Genomic DNA, 24,115 nt, shown 5'->3' on the forward strand with positions numbered 1-24,115 from the left:
ATGAAGAAAATAAGTGGACATTTTGGGAGTTGCATAAACAGTAAAAGAGGGCAATACAATTCATTGGCATTACTCTGATTCCGAGGCTTTATGGTAAACATTATGGTCGTTTTTTTTTTTTACAAATTTGCCCCATTGTGTTGTCTAGTAGCATCCTTTCTTGGTGTTATTTGTTCCCCTCCTTGCCTCTTGTTCTGATCATGAACTGCTTTATTTTGTAACAACCTTGTCATTCATCTGTAATCCTGTGTTTACCTATTTTGTGCAGGGAAGTGGGTGTATGAGGTGCTTATCTCATCCCAAGGTCTGATGCAGATCGGTTGGTGCACGCTCAACTGCAGGTTCAATCAGGAGGTATTGTCCCTTGTAAACAAAGTTCTCTAATCTGAAAATGAATTTCAGATAGAGTATTCAGATGCTGGATCTAGGTCTTTGAAGAGCAATAGGTTATTCTCAGTTCTCAATTCTCAGGCGTGTCAGTGTTGGTGTGGAATTGGGCATACTTTTTCTGGTCCTAGAGCCTAGACCTTGAGCGTTTAATAAAAACATCCATTTGAACTGTGTGGATGAATTGAGATGGGCGAGTGATATCCTGTCTGTAGGAGATTATTAGTTGTGCTGTGTGCTCACAGACTTTTTCTTTTGTTTCTTCAGGAGGGTGTTGGAGATACACCTGACTCATATGCTTATGATGGGAACAGGGTGCGCAAGTGGAATGTCACCACTACAAACTATGGCAAGGTGAGAATGTTGTTATATGTTCCAGGACGTTTGTTCTACTCAGAAAGCTCTCCGGCAGCTGTGCTAATCAACGCTGATATTTTGCTTTTGCAGTCATGGGCGGCAGGAGACATTGTCAGCTGTATGATAGACTTGGATGAAGGCACCATAACATTTTGTCTGTAAGTGTCATTTTTGGGGGATATTCTATATCAGAAACATCATTTTGTTGTCTTTTCTCAACTAACAGTTTCTGTCTCTTTCTGTCCGTTGTTGTCTTTCTTTTCTCCGTCAGAAATGGTCAGTCCCTGGGTACAGCCTTCAGTAACATTAAGATGGGTCCCGGCATAGCATACTTTCCTGCCATCAGTCTTTCCTTCAAAGAGTCAGTGGCATTCAATTTTGGGAGCCGCCCCCTCAGATATCCTGACAAACGTTTAAGAATTTTTGCCTAAATAGGTGTATGTGTGGTTGAAAGAGAAATGGGATGGGGTTGGGTATTTCAGTTAATTCAACTTACTGGACTGATTTGAAGTATTTGTAACACTTACCTTATTATCAGTTACTTGTTAATACAAGTGTTCTACATGGTCCTAAACATGTAGACCAGAGGGCTCATCTATGAGTTGAGTAACCTACCCACAAATATCGATTTTTGGATTAGAAGACGCAGAAGACCATTTGTATGTGGGTACAAATGTTATACATGTGTCCCCTGGGCAGCTTCTACTTAATGTAGGTCCAGATTACCATGTTCAACTAAGACAAGTAGCCCCTATGTGGTACATTAATCGCTCAAATCCATCAAGAAATGATGAGTGTTTCTGAGATTGCTTCCTTGACAAGGCTGGTGTCCACATATCCTGTGGAGGGCTACAGACCACTGCAGGATCCTCCTACTGCTGACCTTCTCAAAGCCAATAGGCTGCTGGGCTACATGAAAACCGTGCTGTCCACAACTATTGATATCCAGGTACATCTTTCAGTTGCCATGGTTACATGACCACCATAGGCACAATTGTAATGATGTCTGTCACCACTGATGCGAAATCAACCATTTAAAGCATGATATACAATACTGCCATACAAAAAGCATATTGCTTATTCCCCACCGTAGGCAAGGATATCTTGAACACCTTACTCTAAACACCAACCCTTTGCTTATATGGACTTTTCCATGTACAATCTTTCTGACGCTGCTTAGGGTATTCCCATCTGCTATCATACATAGAGCAAGAAATGTGTAGTGACATTTCTTCTTTCTTGATAAGCTTCATGAGGGAAGTCATTTTCTTGTCTTGCAGACATTTGGATCTTTGGCTCAATTCCATTGGAGCTCAAATCAGAAGTTCTTCTGCACTGCATGTCAATTTTGGTACAAGTATGTCCTACTGGACTGCACTCTAAATGTAAGCCCTTTTTATGTATTTGTCTGCAGGAGGAGAAGGTTGTTCAAAAAGACAGCGCATGTTGGAAGCTTCATGGAGAGCCAACAGTTCTGGTCACCCTCGCCCACATTTTTAACCACTTTGCTCCACTGATGGTATGTGAAACACCTGGACAGGGTCAATTATCCATAACCATGTAGCATTTAGCTGGAGATACATTTTGGAGGTACAGTACATTGCTGTTGTCGACTCCATCCTATTAGCAGAGGGAGTGAAAATGAGGTGACCGTATGCATACATTTGAGCATCACAACAACATTTAAAAAAAAAAAAACTAAGCATAAAGTGGGCTTTAACTCCCGTTTACAATGAAAGTTAGATCAGCCTGTTTAAAATTCAGGTCTTGTAAGGTTGCTCTGTAAAAGTAATAAGTGATGTAATTACCCCAAACCCAAATGTGTTTGAAATGTTGACGGTGTCAGGTAGGCACAGACCTGAACACGAGCGTGTCTCAGGTTGGATCTCGGAGTTTATGGTTTAAGAGGACCTGTTTAGAATGAATGTTATTGAATGAATGAATGAATGAATGAATGAATTAATGAAATTGGACTCAATAGTGGGTATTACTGACAGATTTCTCTCCAGTGATCTGAGAGGTCTAGCCGGTGTTTACTGCTGAAAAATATGAGTGCTATTTTGGTCCTGCCCCATTTAGGGATATATAAACAAGCAGCCGTGCTTTAAAGTCAGTTCTGTCACCTACTTAAAAGTACTGGAGTAATAGGTTTAGTTCATTTGGTTTAGTTCATTTGGATTTCATAAGAACTCTAGCAGCTGAATTTTAAACAGGCCGAAGCTATTTGATGGTCTTTTAAAGGAAGGCCTGTTAAAAGACCTTTTCCACTGCTGGAAATAAAAGCATGAAGTATTTTGTTAGGTGAAAATTCACTCAAGTAACCTCCAACTCCAGAGTTGTGTATCAGCATCATTTTAATTAACAACAACAAGCCCGTCAGGGGCACCCATGTCTTAGCAGACAAGAGAGAGACACATGCTCACCCTCATGGAGGATGAGTGAAAGAGAGCCCGGGCTCACTCCCAGACTGCAGCAGACGAGAGAGAAGCAAAGTTAAACACATCACAAAAGGTTTATATAAAATGAAGTTAAGAAATGTTGACAGTGTCAGGTAGGCACAGACCTGGACACGAGCGTGTCTCAGGTCGGATCTCGGGTTTTCAGGTTAAAGAGGACCTGTGAAAACCTGTAGTCCCTATAGCATATTTAGCATGCATGTTATTGAATGAAATAATGAAATTGGACTTGGAAATTGGATTTGTGGGTATTGCTGACAGATTTATCTCCAGTGATCTGAGTGGTCTAGCAGGTGTTTACTGCTGAAAAATATGAGTGCTAGTTTGGTCCTGCCCCATTTAGGGATTTATAAACAAGCAGCATTGCTTTAAAGTCAGTTCTGTCACCTACTTAAAAGTACTGGAGTAATGTGTTTAGTTAATTTTGTTTTCATAAGAAGTCTAGCAGCTGAAGCTATTTGATGGTCATTTTAGGAAGGCCTGTGAAAAGACCATTGCAGTCAACCCTGCTGGAAAAAATAGCATGAAGTATTTTGTTAGGTGAAAATTCACTCAAGTTATCTTGGACTCCAGAGTTGTGTATCAGCATAATTGTATTCAACAACAACAGCAAGCTCGTCAGGCGCACTAATGTCTTGGCAGACAGGAGAGAGACACAGGCTCCCACTCATCCTGGAGGATGAGAGAAAGAGAGCCCGGGCTCACTCCCAGACTGAAGCAAAGTTAAAGCAAAGTTAAACCTATCACAAAAGGTTTATATGAAATTAAGTTAGTGTTCTCTGACGCCGAAGCACTAGAGATAACCACGTGGTGGGTCTCCCACATCCAAGGTCATCTTGCTATACTTTTTGCAACCTAATGCATCAGCAAGGCAGACAAGAAGGACTACTAGTTCTTCTTATCAGCCCCTGCTTTTGCTCACACACAGAAGGTACACTTTTAAGCACATACACAGAGAAAAAAATTCATGTTTTGGCTCACAAACCCATATGATGAACACACATGCAAACTTTGATAAAGGATCTTATGCTATGATAAAGGATCTTATTGTCTTTAATGACTGATCCAAGCAAAACTATGTCAATGTTTGAATAATAAAGGCCCTAAGATCAACCTTTGGGGGATGCCACCGGTCGAGAATGCATGTGTTGCTGTATAGTCTCCAATGGCAACAATGCATTTAAGATCTGAGCCAGCTCCAACTGTATCTGAAAATCCAACCCATACTTTCAGTCTGTGTAGCAATATATTATGATCAACAGTGTCAAAAGCTGAAATATGGTCCAATTACACTGGGACTAGGATTTATATCAGTATTAAGGTGTATGCTGTTTAAAACCTTAATGAGAGCTGTTTCCGTGCTGTGGTGAGCATGGTAACCTGACTAAAAGTTGTTGAAATAGCCATTTGTCATTATGAAGGCTGTTAAACTGCTGGGTTGGATATGGACCAGTATTTGTTCAGTATGGAAGTGTCTGGATTATTATCTGTATATAGCGTCTTTCTTAGAGAGAAGTTCAGTTGTCAACTGTGAAGAGGGGTTTGTTTTCGACTGTTGCAAACAGCACACAAGTTTATTTTTTGCGTTATCGGGAAATATGGTCTAGTTATATGACGCATGGCTCAGGCGATTCGCTCTTAATTTTTTGCCTCAAAACTGACCTTGTAGTCAATCAATCACTCTCATCTAAATTAAAAGGTATGCAAACCTCTGTCCAATTAAGTGAGGTTTTTAATGTATATCTATACTATGTCCTATCTCAAATTTGTAGTCAAAGTACAGCGCAAGTCATGAATTTATCAAAGGTGCTACATTTTCGTTGGTTAGTTGCAGAGCAGTTAAGGGTCAGATGCTCTTCACTCACACATTCATGGAGATGAAGTGTGTCAGCTTAAATACATGCTTAGAAACTTCAAACTAACAATATTGTTTGCATTTAAATTGAATGTGGCTATGTATTTTTTTGGGGCTGTGTTCAGATTTGAACTAAAGATAAGGCAGGGCAAGAACTGTATTGAGATGGAATATCAGTTTGGTAAGAAATTGGTTGCGTGTGACCTAATGTTATATGGACTAAATGTAATTTTCTTTTCAGTGTAAAGTGTATCTAGTGGAGGACGTGTTGATGAACTTCCTGTTGACTATCTTGGAAGGTGGGGGTTCAGTGGATGAACACCCTCTCATACAGCAACTCCTGGACCTTTTCTGGCTGCTCATGGAGGTACTGCTCCCACGTCATAGTGATCACTCTACTGCCTATTTTACTGTGTACCATGTAGTTTCTACTTCAGTGTATAACTTCAAAGTCTAAACTTGTTAGTCTTGATTGTACTATTGACGGCTTTACAAGTGTCAGTAGTAGATCATATTTCGAGGATATGATTCATTAATAAGTTATTGCGTTTCTGAACGTAATTAAAAACGGGCTGATTCATTATAAACAAACTGATAAAGTGCAATCTGGTGTCCATCTGGATGTATTGTCATTCTTACCCCCCAAAATTATTCTTGTGATATTCTGACAGATTTGTAGACAGTGGGGGAAAAAAGGAGATACAATTTAATACATTTTGTATTGGATCTCTAATTTATCATACAAATGTGATAATGACATTGACATAAACCTGAAGCCTTGGCTTGAAGACACATTGAGCAAGCAAGCAGAGTACAATCTCATCATATGTACCAAACATAACATAACACACATAACATACTCTATTCTATCTGGAACCATACACTGTTCTATCTGGGACTATACACTATTCTATCTGATCAACACCACTGGAATCATACACTATTCTATCTGATCAACACCATTGGAATCATACACTATTCTATCTGGTCAACACCATTGCTTCAACAACCTTTTACCAGGATCAAAGATTACACCTACACCCATGATTACAAGAGGCATTATATTACGTTTTTCTATCACTAGTGAGATGTCTGACTTGCTAGCATGCTATAACACAATTGGCACTGATAAAAGGTTGCAGACTTTCTACAATACAATTCGCAACATCATGCTGTGGATATATTCATACAGTTTTCCATCCTGGAGTATAAAACTATACTGAACAAAAATGTAACATGTATAATAATATGTTTAATAATTGAAATAAAAGATAATGTAAATTCTCAATGCTATCTAATTTTTCTCTGATTCTGTGCTTAGTTAGCCGGAGTGTACATTTCCCAAATAAACTGTAAAATAGTGAAACCTTTGAGATTGACCCATGTTGCATTTATATTTTTGTTCAGTATACATAATGCAGAACCAGAATGACTAGGGGTTTTGTCTCGCCCTCACATGACCATATACCATCAAAATGAATTTCGAAAAACGTGCTACTGACAAAACCATACTTAAACAAACTTAAAAAAACCTGCATAATGTCACGTTAAATAAAGAGTTAAAGATACTTTTTAAAAACAATATAAATGTCTTATATTTACTCCTTTTGTCTGCTTTTCACCCATTTCAGGACTATGAAGTGAACGAGTGCCTGAAACAGCTGATGATGTCACTCCTTCGGGCCTATCGGTTCTCTCCCATCATCCCTGACCTGGGTTTCCAGGTGAGCTGGCCCAGTTTTCAGTCTCAATGCACCCGCTCTGAATGCAATGGCTTGACAGAGTGAGTTTAAACCTCTGACATCCTGAAAGCCTGTTTGACAGGTTAGTTAAAGCCACAGAGGTGTGCCACAACAGACAGACACAATGTATCAAAGACATAGAAAATATTTACACCCAACACCATATTTTTTCAAACATGTAGGAACATGGAAAGGCACATCAGAATTATTTTTAATGGCCAAGTATATTTACACATACAGGAAATGAAATTGGTGCGGTTGGTGCAAAGGACATAAAACATATAAACATACTACTTTGGGCATGTGCAGGGCTAAGATGCAGGAAATTGGAATAAGCAAAATGCAGTACAGAAATAATTTACACTGACGTGCATTTGTGTGAATGTGTATATATGTGTGTGTGTGGGGATGTCACAGATGTAACCTTATGGATCTGTCCAAGCCAACATACCTAGAGTTTGGCTGGTCAGGTTAGGGATTTAGATGAAATAAAAAAAAAACTTGCCATTCAATTAATGCAGCCATGCACAGTCAAAACTGCACTTTTAAAATTCATTTTTGCATTGATTTTATCTTCAGCTCATTTTATGTACTTCTTATTGACTGTCCATACCTTTTGGATCAAGCTGAAATCTTAACTACATTTCACTAAATCACTAAGAAAAAATATTGAATTGTTTTTAGATCAACTGGTTTCAAGTAAACATTAGTGCTGTCAGTTTAACACGTTATTAACGGTGTTAACGCAAACCCATTTTAACGCTGTCAATTGTTTTATCGCGAGATTAACGCAATGTTAAAACAAAAAAAAACCTTTTTGGCCTCGCAAACTGTGTAGTAGGCTAACATTACGTTTGACTGAATGGTGAGCGCAATACAGCGAAATGGACGATAAAAAGCTTCTGAATAGAAAGTTTACCTTTAAAAGTTGTGTTGTGCAAAAGAAGCGAGCTTCACTGTTGTCTGAAAATATCAACAGGCAGCTGGCTGAAAGCACAGAAGAAGTAGGCTTACCTTGTATTGGTAACCTGACTGTTACGGTTCATTGTTTTTGAAATAAGAGGCCTGACTTCTATGTTCACAGCAAACTTGAAAAATAGAAAATATTAAGCCATGGTTTAACTGCACTATAGGCTGAGTCCTTGTTTATCTGAAATGTGGACTTTATCATTTTATTTTGTACCGCCCTGTTTGGCAATGTTGTTTTTCAATCAAATAAAACATTACATAAAGCAAGCCAATCCACTTTTCCATGTTGATAAGAGCATAAAAATAAAATAGAAATGATGGAAAAAAAAATCAAAAATTGAAGGGACATTTAGAATAGATAAAATAATTATGAGTTAACTATGACAAATGCGATTAATCGTTTGACAGCACTAGTAAATATGTTAACACAACAGCCACATTCATTTAAAGGTTTGTGAAGTGTATTCATGTTTTAAATTTAGTATTTTAAGTCAGTTTGCAATATTGCTAAATCAAAATATCAATTTTATACAACCTATGTCAAGTTTATCATTTGAAGGCAAAACTGAGCTGCTCACAGATTGCAGACATCTTGGCGAGATGTGAAAATACTCATCCAATAGCCTAATGCAGTGGGGATTGTACTGTACCTGCTGTGTCAAATCTGTTGTCTTTGAAATGTTACGTCCGATTACAGTATTTCATTATCAAGATTTTTCAATACTTTTTAATTTCCGTCAAACGTGAAAAGTATTCATTTTAGCACGCAATTTTTTTTAAACATATTGGCATCAAAACCTGAATAAAAACATAATGACCATCAGATTACAGTTTTCAATTTTTTTGATGAAGTTCATGATTTTAATTCAAGCTCTTTTTGCTGTTTCTTTTTTCAGATTCACTACTTGCGTTTGACCACAGCCATCCTACGCCATGAGAAGTCCAGGAAATATCTGCTCAATAATGTCTTATATCCTTTTGACACTCCAACATCAATTACGTGTTAGCTTACATTGTGCTCCCATGACACCCCTTCAAAGATGGCATTGTGCTTTATTTAGCACCACCACCAGTGACATCACAAGACATTTTTAGCCCAGTATCCATCACACTCATTGAACTGTTGATGAATAAGAGCATGCCCTCTGCAGAGAGAAAGGAAACTGTTCTTAAAAAGACATTCTCAAGAAATGATACAAATCCTAAAACATTCAGCAAAAGACTGTATGTGGGTTGATGTACTCTCCGGTGTGTTTCCTTAGCCGATGCTACGTTTGATGTGTTGCGCTCCGTTGTGTTCTTCTATATTAAAACACCACTTAGGGTGAAGGAGGCTGGCCTGGAGGAGCTCATCCCTACCACATGGTGGCCCACGCGCTTTGACAAAGAGGTGAGGCCTTTGAAATGTACAGTAACACAGCTACCACGGAGTCACAGATCTCAGATTGAGATTCCATCTTGTTTGCCAAATTTCTTGGATTTTTAAAAAAATGTTATAGATTGTTTTTGTTCAAGTATTGCAAAATGTATGTTGTCAGTGTACAGTAGCCAACCAGTAAGGAGCTGTGCAGAGAGTAAACCTCACTTCATTACCTTAAGAGACAGCGTCCGATGCTGGCACCCTTGGGTTTTAGCCTTATGGCTTACATGCTTGCCTAGACCCACAACTGTCATAATTAAGTTGTAGTTTAGACGACTGGTGAGAAATGATATCAATGATCTACTAATTAAGGGAATTCACTGAATTCAACATCTATATTAGTTTATAATGGCCATCTGTTAGTGTGTGTATGTTTTCTTTATTTTCTGCAAACTAATGCTGTGTTCCAGGCAACTCTAAAGTTGCAACTGGAAAATTTCAAGTAGGAACTCTGACTTTTAGTGGTGTCCCATTTATCTAGAATTCTGTGTCTGGAGCGCAGCAATAATAAACACGCAGAGCCTATCTTTAAAAGAAGCACCTCCTAAAAAGCATAATTCAGGGACAGTGCTTATAATAAGCGTATGACTGGTTGGATGGCATATCCAGTAGCTTAAAATCTTAAGCAACAAGTTTGAAAAAGAACATTGGTAACCGAAATGGAATGAAAGGTGGCTACATGTATCTGTGGCAGACAGAGGACATGGATGTTTTTAGCGGAAGTTATATCTGTTTGCCTTTGGCTGCCTGTCTGATGTCCAAACAAATTAAAACAAACTCTTTTTAACTACAAGCTATTAGCCAGGATGGCGCTGCATGCTAATGCCTGCTCTGCACATCTCTTTATGTTTATTACTGTGACATTCTGCTCCATTATCTGAAGGGTGAGGATGTTAATCTTAAATGAATTAGACTCTGAATGAGATGAATTGAATTTGTCCATTCAGTTAAGTGACCTAATCTTCATGTTAATTCTGTATGGTTCTGGTCAGGTGGATGATGTGTGAGTTTTCAGTGCACTGTGTGTGTGTTTGTGTGAAGGGAAGAGATGAGCATGAGGTGAGGGAGGAGACTGCAGACGAGAGACTCAGGAGAAGAGCGTATGAGCGCGGCTGCCAGAGGCTCAAGAAGAGGATTGAAGGTGAGTGTGTGAGGGCCTATCCATTCATCCCAACACCTGCACAGATACAGATACAGATACAGATACAGGCACACGCACACGCACACACTTGCACTCATCCCATACATGCATACCCCCCCCCCCCCCCCCCACACACACACACACTCTCACACACTGATCCCATACACAGACACTATACTACTGCCTGTGGTTGTACTATGTGCTTGTGGGCATGTCTCTACTGACTGTACTGGTTTTGTTTTGTGCCCTTAGTGGTGGAGGAGCTGCAGGTGCAGATCCTGAGGCTCATGTTGAACAACAAGGACAAAGGGACGGTATGTCTGTCTCACATTCACTAAAAGACTGACCATACAAGACACACCGCTTACCTTTCAACATGTGGGCCACACTACATCAATATGTAGAACTTGGCATCAACATAATGGTCTCCTCTCACTCATGCTATTTTCAGTTTTTTTTGCATGAAGAACATCTATACAAGTGCTCTATACAAGTGCTCGATTCCAGGATCACTCTAATTATCACACTATTTAATGCTATTGGTCTTTTAGGGGCAAGCATCTAGATATATATTCTTGAACAAATTCCGGAAGTTTCTTCAAGAGAATGCCAGCAACAGAGCGGTAAGTTTGCACTATTGGTGTCAACCATTAACATTCATATTTACACAGTTTTCTGTCCCAAAAGTTAGCTGTCATTAACACACGGTCTGAGGGTGCTAGCACATGCAGCTAGCCTTGCATTGAGTCTTCGAAATGGGATATGCCTTCTTCATGGGTCTGTTACCTAGTTGGTACTTATTTGGTGTGTCATGCAGATGATTAAAACCATTCTCTCTCTCAGAACCCAACAGTGTTGTGTCCTCCTGAGTACATGGTGTGTTTTCTGCATCGGCTCATCACAGCTGTCAGAAGCTGTTGGGATGAGGGGAAGAGGAAGAACGGGGGGACTGTAAGCAGTGAGGGTAAGCCAGAGACACTCCAGACCAATCACAGTATGTACACCTCCTTCCCTAGAAACAGAGGCTCATTAGCACTATTCAATAAAGCTGACATAATCAGTAACAGTAATCAGTACACAAGAGGCAGTGATAGCATTGTTACTTTCATTCCAAAGTGGAGTACCTTAAACATCCTTTGTATTGACCTTTCTTCAATATGTCACTTGCCTTAAGTGGACTGTTGCTTATATAACACAGTTGTCCGCAGTTAATAAATTACCCATGATTTCAACCTAGCTCAGCTAAACCTTAGTGTTCATTTATGTGTGTGGGTGATCAATAGAAAATCAGTTTGTTAATCCCATTTCACTCCATTCAATGCTGTTGTTAGTTGTTAGAATTCAGTCTGTTACAATTGGGATTTTCAATGTGTTGTGTTATAAACTAAAATCCCACAACATACAACTATTACATTGTATTGCACATGATTCTTTTTTTAACAACATCTGGATCTTTATAGGGTTTGGTATTTCATTAATGAGTCAATAAACGTCATATTTTGTCTACCTCAGTGTATGTTACACTCCGGTTCATGATGGCACAGGGGAATGAGCCTGGGAATGAAGTTGTGTCATAGTCAAATTGACAGTTTATGGACAATTCCATCCTCTTTACATTTGTACAAATTCTTTACAATTTGGACAAAAATGCCTGCTCATGTTTTGTAATGCATATCTTTTTTTTCTCTCATTCTGCATCCATAACCTGCTCTATAGAGGGCTATGTCCCACCTCAGCTGTTCTACAATGGAAAAGTGGACTACTTTGATCTACAGAGGCTGGGAGGGCTTCTGTCTCATCTGAAGAAGACTCTGAAAGGTGTGTAAATGGCCCTCTCAACCCCCCCAAGAGATTTCAGCATAGCATGTGCATAGCATAAAGCTAACTAGTCATTCAGGAAAAGAGATGAGGTTTCTCACACATATCAGCCGTTTCCATGGGGTGCCCCTTGAACATGTTGAAGTGTCTTGGAGAGGTTCTTTTCACACTTCCTTCCAGATGTACTTGAGAGAGAGGTGCATTTTCAAGGTATGAATTTTGCACATCATTTGCCACTGCTATGGCTGGTGCTATTTTCTTTATGTCCACTAGAGGGGGAAGGACATCCGTGTGATTTTTACTATAAGCTGTGTATAAAAAGCAGTTACCTTTTAGGAAAACCTAAAGGCTATTGATTACCAGGCGGGCACATTTAAGCACAACTGACATCTGAATGACCATGTTACAAATTCCAATGACTATGGTAGTGAATTGGAGTTTCACTTTGGCCTTATCAAATAATAGTGCTTTGTTTTGGGCATTGTGCACATCCAGTGTTATACCTAGATGCTCTCTGCTGGCACCATCAGAATTGTGTTATTGCCATCAATGGCTATTGCAAGCTTTAATCTGAGTCATTTGTTGTAGATTGAAATATTTGTGAACTGTGTCCAGCCTGCAGAAATGGGAGGGCAGTGTGGAGGATGATTAGTGTCCTCACAAAAATGGCAGCGTTGACAGGAATAAAATCCAGTCTGTTGGAGCATAGACCAGTACAAATGCAGATGGGAATTGATCCCTCTGAAGGTAGTTTTCCTCTGTGGGACGACAACAACAACAACAACAACTATAGCAGCAGGCACAATTGAAACGGCAAGTGCAAAGTCAAGCCCTGAGTGATTGAAAAGAGGGAAGGGAGAGACATTACATTTTTTTTCAGACCGGGCTTTTGTTGTGTGCCTGGTGGTGTGTTTGTCTAGAGTTAGCCGATGGGAAGTCTACATAGATTTAGCCAATGGGAAGTCTGCATTGATTTATCTGATGGGAAGTCAGCATAGATTTAGCCAATGGGAAGTCTGCATAGATTTAGCCAATGAAGAGTCTGCATAGATTTAGCCAATGGGAAGTCTGCATAAGTTTAGCCGATGGGAAGTCTGCATAGATTTAGCTGATGGGAAGTATTCATAGATTTAGCGATGAGATTGTATTTCTCTGGTGCTCCTGATTAGGCCTTCACATGACATGTGCTAGGACTTCATTTATGAAATACTTATCAGCCAGTCTTGAAGGTCTTGCTTGCTGTCTTAGTTAAATCCTTAGTCTCAAGAGGTATCGTTTTCAGTATGAAGCACACATTTGCACCTGACTGCCAGTTCAAAGTGTCTTGTACAGAATCAGGCAGGGGCAGTGTGCCATGACTGGATAGTACCCTCCTGTTGTGGCAATAGTTCTGGACATATGTAAATTCAATGGATTTATGAATGGGGCACATTTTGATGTTTATAGAGCTGTGGATTTATGGCAGTACCTAACGCTCTCAGTAAACACAATTTAGTCCTGTTCAGTTTCTCTGATGTCTTGAATCCCAATAATGAATGTCCATATCTAGCGATGGTCAGGGAGTTAGCGCTTTGGAGTTAATGTATTAGTGTGTTACTTCTAGGGCTGTCTTCAGGGTCATAGGATCAGTACCAATTAGAAAGACAAACACAAACTTCTGTTGTCTTCATTTTAAAATGTTTGTATGCACCACAAAAATGGATAGCATTTGGTACATTTGCACTTATCCCTGCACTTTTTTTGGTTTTTCAATTTACTGTCAAGATAGAAATCTGCTCAGAGAGTTTAGGGCATTTTCTTACATGTTGATTGACTGTTACTTTAAATCATCCAAAACAATGTATTGTATCTTGGTATAGCAGTTTTCATTGTTTGTTTATTTATTTTTGCAATGAAAGCTACGTAACAATTTAGGCACATTTATTTGCTTCAACTTCTTTATACTAAGCATGAAGGCATACTGAGAACCCCTTATTTAGGTGGTGCACCTTACACCTTTAAGCATGATCGATTCCAAATTGGCCTGGACAAACCAGTTCAATGACGGTAAACTAGATGATGGATCAGTGTAGTCTGGAGGATGTTATCTCATGTTTAATCTCCTTCAGATGACCTGGCCTCCAAGGCAAACATCATCATTGACCCCTCTGAGATTCTGCCTTCGTCTATGGATGACCTAGATGAGGATGAAGAGAGTGGAGCTGCCCAGGTGAGGACCAAGCATCAGTGAGCTGCTGCTGCTGCTGTGGGATTGGAAGTGTAACACTCACCCTAGTACTTCAAAGGAGCCACAAACTCTAATACTTCAACACTACTAGCACCATTTACATCCACCTCTCACAGCGTTAACCTGAAGCAACTAATTTAGTTTTATTCTTCTTTATAACTAACAATCCTTTTAAATATAAGTAGGATTGAGAAGGGATGACTGTAAAGTCAGAACAGTTAATTCTGACTACTGCGGTCTCATGTAGAGGCCGCTTGGAGCAGCTGCGACTGGAGGTACCCCTGTGCGGCCCAGCTGGCTGAGCTCGCCCACTCTTGGCCGTGCTAATCGCTTTCTCAGCACAGCCGCTGTAAGCCTCATGACCCCACGCCGACCCCTTGCCCCCCCTGAGAAGGTCAAGGTTCGAACGTTAGCCGTGGAACAAAGGACTGAGGAAGACAGTGAGTGTTTTCTATGGACTTAAATTTTTTTTTTTATCATCATACAGAATATTTGTAATATGTTGGCTGTTCTGTGGTGTATGATACACAAATGCAATAATTGAAGTCCTCAAGAGTGTGTGTGTGTGTGTTTTAATATAAAAAATGTAACATATTAGAAGAGATGATGTTAGAGAAATGTAAGGATCAGTAGAATAAATCCGTATGGAAATCTGAATACCCATAGAATAGTAGAATACTGTTTATTAAGCATTCTGTGTTGTGATGATGACGCATGGCCCGAGAATAATGCCCCATGCCCCACACCCTTCGTTCTCTTACTTGCTCCCTTCCCCCTCCAGTTGAGGGAAACCATGGTAACGACGGTTTGTTGCTGGGGCGACCACTGGAAGAGCCAGATCATCCAATCACAGAGAAGTCCCTTCTAGAGATCTTGGATGGGATTGTGATGATGTACAATTTAAGTGTCCATCAACAGCTTGGCAAGGTAAGCGGGATTGTCATTAGAAGTGTCATCTTGTTTCCTTCAAAAAGAGAAAAAGCCAGAGAAAATGAGATAGTGGAGAGGGGTGCACACTAGAGAGATGGGTCAAATGGACAGGGCCTGTAGAAACATGCTGAGCAGAGGGCAGGTGTCTTATTGACAGCAGCCTATTTATTTGGCCACTCGAAAACATGACCGAGCTCTGAGCTCTCTGTTTACACAGCTTCTATGTTCGTGTTTATTAGGACCTTATCACTAAACAAAGAGGTAAGTGTGATACCAGGGAGTCTGGGACATTGGTGACTGTTTGTTTCCTAACTGTAGAGAAAAACATTTGCAAAATATCTGCAACTGCAATACCGACTCGAGCTCCTGTTTGGCAATATACAGATACAAAATATCCCACCCCCTTCCTCTTGGACGACTTCCCTTTTAGCCATAGAGCATCTCTATTTCTGATTATCCAAAACAATTCATTAAATTTTGTTCGCAGTATGAATTCTATTTTGGAGAGATCCATCCCTCCCGCAAATACACTGCCTCATGAGAAAATATGGGACTCAATCCTATCCAGTAGGTAATCAACAACACAAACTGATTAATGCACCTCTGTAGTGGCAGCCCATTAATGGTAAGGCTCTGAGTCTGACTCCCTGATGTCCTTGTACTTTCCTGAATTTGCCCATGCAATCAATACCATCCAGCAGCCAATGTCACAGAGAGTGATTTTAAGGCTGTGCTGGGTGGTTACTTTTAATACTGCAAAGGGTTTCCTTCCCGACTGATGTTCTGCTGACACGGCATTTGCCCTCACCTCAGGCCGTGTTGCTTTGCTTGTGACCATCAACCTATGCATTTTACCACGGCAAATCTTGCAATTGGTACTTACAGTGTGTTAACACTGAGCCTCATTTTTATTGTGAGCACACACTCTCTTTGTTATTAGCACAGTGATCAATCCATGTTTGTTTTACTAGTGATGCATTCAGGAAGCACCAATTTTTTTTTGTTGTGGTCAGTGTTCCTCAGAAATAGTACACTTCAAGTAAGGGCTGCCGGTTCTCCTGGTCAGTAGGCAGACCTTCACCCTCACTCCCTTACTGATGCTATGAGACCTGCACTCACACTCCCCTACTGATGATATGAGACCTGCACTCTCACTCCCTTACTGATGATATGAGACCTGCACTCTCACTCCCTTACTGATGATATGAGACCTGCACTCTCACTCCCTTACTGATGATATGAGACCTGCACTCTCACTCCCTTACTGATTATATGGTTCTGTTCACTGATTCTTTTGGCCAGTTCAGTTCTTATGTTGCTTTCTCTTAGCACATCCAGAGTGAATGATCTGAACTCATGTGAGGATGTGTGTTGTGGTGGTCCTCAGATGGTGGTGGTGTCAGATGATGTGCATGAGTATGCTGTGGCCCTCAAAGACACAGAGGAGAAGATAGCCAGATGCCCCAGCAGGGTAAGCACTTTTCTACTTTACACAAACCCAGCTATGGGATCTAGACACTTTGTACACAGAGAATAAAGATACTAGGGCCAGTAGACCTGGGCCAAAAACAGTGTTTAACATATCATCCTGTTCAGGTCATATTCAAATTACACAATATTTTCAATAGTTCCGCTGACATTTTAAATTGTGTTAGCTTTATGCAAGCTACCTCAACTGATATATGCCATTACTGTTTATTTACCATAATTATATAAATCTATTTGACATGTATGCGGTATAGGCATGTTATTGGACGTTGTTTTAGTACTATTACTTCGCACCACTGTACATTCATATGAATGCTCATATTTATGAATGCTCATATTAATAATTGAATAAACTAAATAATATATATATATATTTTTTTTTTGGTTTTGAGTCTTTATGAAGTATTGTGAGTACCATGATCATACGTTTAAGAAGGTTTGACATTACTTGCAGAGAGCAGACATACTGGATGAGCTAGTGAAGAGCCAGAAGGTTTTTGCTGAGAAGCTGAACCACCTGAGTCGAAGGCTGGCCTGGATCAATGCCACCATCTATTCTAAGGTGTTGTACAATTTACTCTACACCGTGTTCTGCTGAGTGCTATTTGTATGTTTTTTTTGTTAGAGCCAGAGAAGTCAGAACGAGTAGTGTGCTCTCTGTCCCTCAAAACCTAAATATGCCTAAATATAAATAGGCATGGGTCTTTTTCAATGAATATACCTTGGTAAAAGACTCTGATCCGCATTCACAAAGATGATGTTCCATGGAGATAATAATTGTTGTGAGAGTTATGAGTGATAATGATGATGGATGGGCTATATGGATCTTGATTGGATGCTGTTGCAGAGTTCATGCTGAGTTTCCATTTTCATGCTGAGACATTGCAGATGGCAATCATGAATAATGCAAAAAATCTTTTTTTTTTCTCTGTGTGGAAATTAGAGAGGGAAATCCTTCAATTTGTGTGAATTTGCGTAATTGCAAATTCCTAGAGGGACTGTTTTTAGATCTTTCACTTTTTGTAGGTAAGCAATCAAAATGAAATTAAACACATTTGTGACATTTGACCTTTTCCACAAAGGTGTGAACACATTTCTTGGGGTTTTATCCCCTCCACTGAAGCACACGTTCAGATGACTTATGTGGACTTCATCTACTCATTAGAGGCTTGCAGCCATTTTTCATCTTTTATAAATATGACTATGCCTCAACTTTTCTGTACCTAAAAGTGTCTAAGGGGGCAATACATGACACTCTAAAACACCTTGCAGTCAATTGTATAGTACGGTCAGACAGACTATCCCATCAGAAGATCAGTACATCAGGCTGAGGGGAAAGGAACTTAATCATGGATACATCATTTACTAGGATGCACCAAAAGTTCTGTCAAAAAAATGTGGTCTCAAAGGCCAAGTAGCAGTCTCTTAACCATTTCTCAGGATGGGGAAACAATGCCAGACACTTGGGGCAGGCTAAGACATAACAGCATTTCACAGTGGATCACCTAAAAAAAAAGGTTTTACTGATGAATCCAAGGCTAAGTGCCAATGGCTGTATGCAGGTAGGTGAATAGGAGAGAGGTTGGAACCTAAAACAGCTTTGTCTACTGTTTCATAAAAAGTGTATTGTAACAATAGTAAAACAACAATAGCAACATTTCACAGCATAACCTAGCGGCTAATTTAATTTTCATATTAGCCTTCCCTAATGACGGAGGTATTAATAACGACCGCTATTAAAGTCTGGTCAATTGTGTAGCTGTAGTGCAACAAGAAGAATCATTTCTAAATGTAGAAAATAATACCAACAGTGGAGTTGTGTACCACAGATAAGACCATGAATTTCCAGAATTTCCCCACGGGATTAATAAAGTATCTATCTATCTATCTATCTATCTATCTATGAATATAACAAATAATAATGACATACATTTCAATCAATGTGCTCTGAACTGTGTGTTTCAGGAGAAAATGTTGGATGTGTACTGGCTGCTTCGTGTGTGTATTTGCACGATTGAGCATGCTGACAACACCGGCTCTCTGTTTGCCTTCAACCCTGAGTTCTACCTCAATGTGGCCATGAACAGCTACAGCGCCCTCAAAAACTACTTTAGCCCAGCCAACAGCATGGACGAGCTACCAGGTCAGTTCTCTCTCTCTCTCTCTCTCTCTCTCTCGTTTAATCGCCTATGACCGCTTCAAGTAACCATCATATGTGAAGTGATAAGGTTACTTTAGATAGATATTTAAGCAATATGGCACTTGTTTTTGGGGTGAGTAAAGGATATCCCCATGGCTGTGATTCGGCCATTCAAACCCTTAAAGGTATATTTCCCAACAGTGAGATATGCCTTTAAAGCTCTGCACGTTTTTGTGTCCTAGAAACATAAAAAGAACACCACCAAAAACCTTTAATCTTCTTCAAATATGCAAAATGCATCATATATACAGTGGGGGAAATAAGTATTTGAACCCCTACCGATTTCGCAAGTTTGGCCACTTCGCAAGTTTGGCCAATGTGTGATCTATAATTGTAATGGTAGGTGTATTTTAACAGTGAGAAACAAAATATCAACAAAAAAATTCAGAAAACTGCATTTTATAACATTTATGACTTTATTTGCATTTGATGCAAAAAATAAGTATTTGAACCCCCAAGCAAACAGCAAGAATTCTGGCTCACAATGACAGTTATGTGGCCAAGAAGCACACAGATTAGTCCTCATTAGGTCTAACAAGGTACACCTGATCTCAACTGGTGACGTTTATAAAAGAAACCTGTCCAAAGAATCATACCTCACACCTTCAACCTCACCACCATGGGCAAGACCAAAGAGTTGTCCAAGGACGTCAGAGATAAGATTGTAGACCTGCACAAGGCTGGAATGGGTTACAAAACTATTGGCAAGCAGCTTGGTGAGAAGCAGACAACTATTGGTGCGATTATTCGTAAATGGAAGCAACACCAAACAAATGTTAATCGCTCTAGGTCTGGGGCTCCATGCAAGATATCCCCTCGTGCGGTATCAGTGATCATTCGAAAGGTGCAGAATAACCCCAGAACTACACAAGGGGAGCTTGTGAATGATCTCAAGGCAGCTGGGACCACAGTCACTCAGAAAACCATTGGCAAGGTCCCCCTGCTCAAGGAAGCGCATGTACAGGGCCATCTGAAGTTTGCCATTGCACACTTGAATGATTCTAAGGAGGATTGGGAGACAGAATGTGGTCAGATGATACCAAAATCAAGCTCTTTGGCATCAACTCGACTTGCCATGTTTGACAGGGGGGGGGATGCTGAATATGACCCCAAGAGTACATCATACCCACCATCAAGCATGGAGGTGGAAACATTATGCTTTGGGGCTGTTTCTCTGCCAAGGGTACAGGACGACTCCACCGCATCAAGGGGACTATAGATGGGGCCATGTAACGTGGAATATTGGGCTTGAACCTCATTCCCTCACATTGAAAACGCAACCTTAAAGATTTGGAGAGGATCTGCAAAGAGGAGTGGACCAAAATCCCTCCTGAGATGTGTGTAAACCTGGTGACCAACTACAAGAAACATCTGAAGTCTGTGCTTGCCAACAAGGGTTATTCCACCAAGTATTAAGTCATTTTTGTCATTCAGTTTTGCAAGGGGTTCAAATACTTATTTTTTGCATCAAATGCAAATAAAGTCATAAATGTTATAAAATGCATTTTTCTGATATTCTGTTTGTTACTGTTAATATACACCTACCATTACAATTATAGATCACACATTTCTTTGCAAGTGGCCAAACTTGTGAAATCGCCAGGGGATCAAATACTTATTTTCCCCACTGTACATCCACTTGTGCAAGTTAGAGGAAATCAAACATATATCCTTTACCAACCCCACAAACATGAGTCTCATATTGCTTCTATATAACAGTTTTACTACCGAATAATTGTGTGTTTTTTTTGCGTATTTTTTTTTTGGGGGGGGGGGGTCTTGTTACAGGCTATGAGGAAACACTCACTCAGCTTGCTGCTATTCTTGCGAAGCACTTTGCAGATCCACGCATAGTGGGGACAGGTGAGTATGTCCTAAGGGGCTATAGGATGCTGTTATGTATGATTCAGTTGTTACTCAAGGACATTTTACAATACATGATTTTTGAGCCATATTATTTACAGCAGCCAGTTAGAATCTGGAGAAATAATATAAATCACAGCTGCTGTGAAGGTAGAGCAATTAGCTACCTGCTGCTGTTTTCTTACACTTAAATTCCAGACTTTTCAAACCAGACTTATTACAGACACCAGTATGATTAAATCTGACAGAATTGAGGGATTTATGGAGCCCAGGCCTAAATGAGTCTGCCCGTGTGTGTTGGGCCTCTGCTTTTAACGTTTATGGAATAACCTGCTGCAGGTAATTCCAGTGATCTGTCCAGGTAAATGTCTTGCCCGATCATGCTATGATCCCCCTTCTCTGTCTCTGTGGTGGGGTATAAAGTGGGTATAAAAATAAAACACTGTACAGGAATGCTTATATTTACTAGTCAAACACAAAAATATTTGTTGCTTTTTTTTCTCTCTCCAGACATCAAAGACTCCCTCATGCAGGCCCTAGCCAGCTATGTGTGCTACCCTCAATCCCTCAGGGCTGTGGAGCGAATCCCAGAGAATCAGTGAGTTTTGAGAGCAAGGTTCTTTTGCACCAGGAATAGAACTGTGGAGAACATGCCGACTGCAGTCTTAACTGTCATTTCTACCTCTCTTGGTTGTAAGCCAGTTACTCAAAGAAAATGGATTGATGTTACCTGTTGCTGATGGAGCCAGTATCTGCATGTGATATATATTATACGAGCCATTTGACGTGTGTGCACTTCCCACAGACGCGTGGCCATGATGAGGAATCTGCTGGCTCCTTATGAGCAGAGGCCCTGGGCTCAGACCAACTGGATCCTGGTGCGCTTCTGGAAGGTGACATTCTCTCTTTCTTCCTCTATAGTCTTGCTCTGTTCTTTCCCCCAATGTGAGGGAATGGAGAAAAAAAGAGAATTTTAACCACTCTCATTTTCTCCTTAATTTCACCCTGCCCACACCTCTTTCTCTATAGAATATCCCACTGAGGTGAAACAAATGTGTGTACACTGCCATTCAAAAGTGTGGAATCACTGAGGGATATCCTTGTTTGAAAGATTTATTTTAATAACCTAAAATTTATCAGAAATATAGTGTACATATATTTCATTCAAAATGTATTTTCTGTTTAAGGCACAATTCTAAATTAGCATGTTTTAATTAAGCAATATAGTACGATTGGGAGTGGGGAAGGTAAGGGATAATCCCACGGGTGGTGTTCGGCCGTAGCCACCGAGGCTGGGGGCCGAGTGACATAGGCAACAACACCCCACTCCCACGAGTGCTATATTGCTTTTATAAAACAATTCTACAGTCAACAAATTAACATTTCAACACGAAGTTATTGATTAAAAATGGTTTATTTCGCCATTGTTTCTCCGCAACAAAAAATTGTTCCATTGTCAACGTCTTGGTTCGGAATTATAAGAATTTTGAAATAATGGTTATCATCAATGCTCTAAAGAATGTTTCATCGCGGAGTGATTTATTATTAGCTGTGAAAAGTCCGAGTTGGTATGTTGACGGATAATCCAACTCATGGAACGTCTCTCGTCCAATCAGAAACAGCTAAATAACGCGATAGAACCCAATTGTTTTATAAACGCTAATACATCATTAGAGAACCCTTTTGCAATTCGGTTTGTATGTTTGAAGACTGTTGTGCTGTTTAAGGATGCGTCTGCCTTCTTTGGACTATTTATGTATCTGGAGCATCAGCAGTTGTGGACTTGATTATGGTCTAAAAATGGTCAGTCTGAAAGAGCTGTCTTCAAAACTGCATCAGGTTATTATTGTTCTAAGACATGACGGCTAGTCCAAACAAAACATGATCAAACAATGAATATATTGTGCAAAGGTGTGCACCACACCCTTCACAGAACACGAAGGAAAAGAAAACCGATCCTCATAAGAAAACAGGAAAAGGAAACATACATTGGTTGTAAAATGATTGGAAAAAGTTTCTAATCCAATCTAAATTGAGGTGTTTGTTTCACAGAGAAGGAACTTTGTAAAGCCCAGAACAAATCAAATTGCCATTTTTATACTATGAGTCAAATATCCAAAGCATTGCTCCATTATGCAAGAACTATAGAGGTAGTCTATAGGCAGTCATTTTCTATCTCTATAAAAGCATCACATTCCGAGAAAGAGATTAACTGAAAAATGCATCCTTGCTGTGTGCTTTCCTCTCATAAAGTTAGCTTAGTGGCTGGTTAATGGAACTTTGTCCAGGAGAGTTTATCTAATGCTTTTTTTGTGTCAAAGCCTTTCCTCCAGTTTCAGCTGCTTGTGGAGCTGATGGTTCAATGTGTAACAGCGAAAATGTACTATATACACTATGGAGCCTGTGAGGTTGAAAACTGTTGGTGTTTTTAGTTTATAGGTGCTCTATCATTTGGCTATCATAATGTTCATGTGATTATTAACCATAGTACTTGACTATACTGGTAGCGGACACAAGAGACTTAGCGGTAATCAGTTTTTTTCTTGTTCAGGGTTGTGGGTTTGGCTACAGGTACACCCGGTTGCCTCATCTACTTAAAACCAAACCTGAGGATGCAACACTGCCCAGCCTTCAAAGTAAGTAGACCCACTCATACAGCTAATTTTACAGCTATACTTACTCACTCCATCACAAATACAGTTATACTTACTTACTTCATCACATATACAGCTATACTTACTCACTCCATCACAGATATAGCTATACTTACTCACTCCATCACATATACAGCTATACTTAGTTACTCCACATATACAGCTATAATTACTAACTCAATCACATATACAGCTATACTTACTCACTCCATCACGGACTAGGGCACTAGTTCGAGGGACAAAATGGCTGGTGGAACCTAGGCACACATGTGCACAAAAAAGGGACACTTCAGAGAAAGACATAAAGGTGTGGTCAAAGGCACTCAGTGGGAAGACTCAGGTCGAAGTTAATTAGTGAAAGGTTTGGTTAATGTATGGGATTGTTGGCAATGCATCGATATGTGTATGGCATCGCCCTCAGTGATGAAGATGCACATCTGTAATGCACCCATATACAATACAACATCTATTATTCTGCCTGTGGTCAAAGTGATGCATCAATATACAATACTACTTCTATAATGCTACCTGTGGTCAAAATTAAAGCAAACATCTACTGCTTCACTAGCTAATATCTTGAAGTCAAAGTTGTCAAAGTTCACAAAATC

At 39.9% G+C, this 24,115-nt stretch overlaps 1 protein-coding gene across 2 annotated transcripts in view; it reads left to right on the forward strand.

The window, feature by feature from the left end:
• Positions 1-24,115, forward strand: part of rnf123 (ring finger protein 123) — a 95,341-nt gene that overhangs the window by 7,645 nt on the left and 63,581 nt on the right. For both annotated transcript variants that reach the window (XM_080845726.1, XM_080845727.1), the window contains exons 7-31: positions 269-354; positions 655-741; positions 835-902; positions 1,016-1,141; positions 1,579-1,693; positions 2,159-2,263; positions 5,297-5,422; positions 6,687-6,779; positions 8,663-8,736; positions 9,039-9,156; positions 10,228-10,327; positions 10,580-10,641; positions 10,879-10,950; positions 11,171-11,291; positions 12,044-12,145; positions 14,254-14,354; positions 14,620-14,812; positions 15,154-15,299; positions 16,690-16,773; positions 17,245-17,352; positions 18,756-18,933; positions 20,779-20,853; positions 21,364-21,451; positions 21,659-21,746; positions 23,405-23,489. In XM_080845726.1, the coding sequence (XP_080701852.1) occupies positions 269-354; positions 655-741; positions 835-902; positions 1,016-1,141; positions 1,579-1,693; positions 2,159-2,263; positions 5,297-5,422; positions 6,687-6,779; positions 8,663-8,736; positions 9,039-9,156; positions 10,228-10,327; positions 10,580-10,641; positions 10,879-10,950; positions 11,171-11,291; positions 12,044-12,145; positions 14,254-14,354; positions 14,620-14,812; positions 15,154-15,299; positions 16,690-16,773; positions 17,245-17,352; positions 18,756-18,933; positions 20,779-20,853; positions 21,364-21,451; positions 21,659-21,746; positions 23,405-23,489 (2,601 nt within the window). The remainder of the gene's footprint in view (positions 1-268; positions 355-654; positions 742-834; positions 903-1,015; positions 1,142-1,578; positions 1,694-2,158; positions 2,264-5,296; positions 5,423-6,686; positions 6,780-8,662; positions 8,737-9,038; positions 9,157-10,227; positions 10,328-10,579; positions 10,642-10,878; positions 10,951-11,170; positions 11,292-12,043; positions 12,146-14,253; positions 14,355-14,619; positions 14,813-15,153; positions 15,300-16,689; positions 16,774-17,244; positions 17,353-18,755; positions 18,934-20,778; positions 20,854-21,363; positions 21,452-21,658; positions 21,747-23,404; positions 23,490-24,115) is intronic.

This window comes from Sprattus sprattus (assembly GCF_963457725.1).
Source record: "Sprattus sprattus genome assembly, chromosome: 10".
Lineage (NCBI taxonomy): Eukaryota > Metazoa > Chordata > Actinopteri > Clupeiformes > Clupeidae > Sprattus > Sprattus sprattus.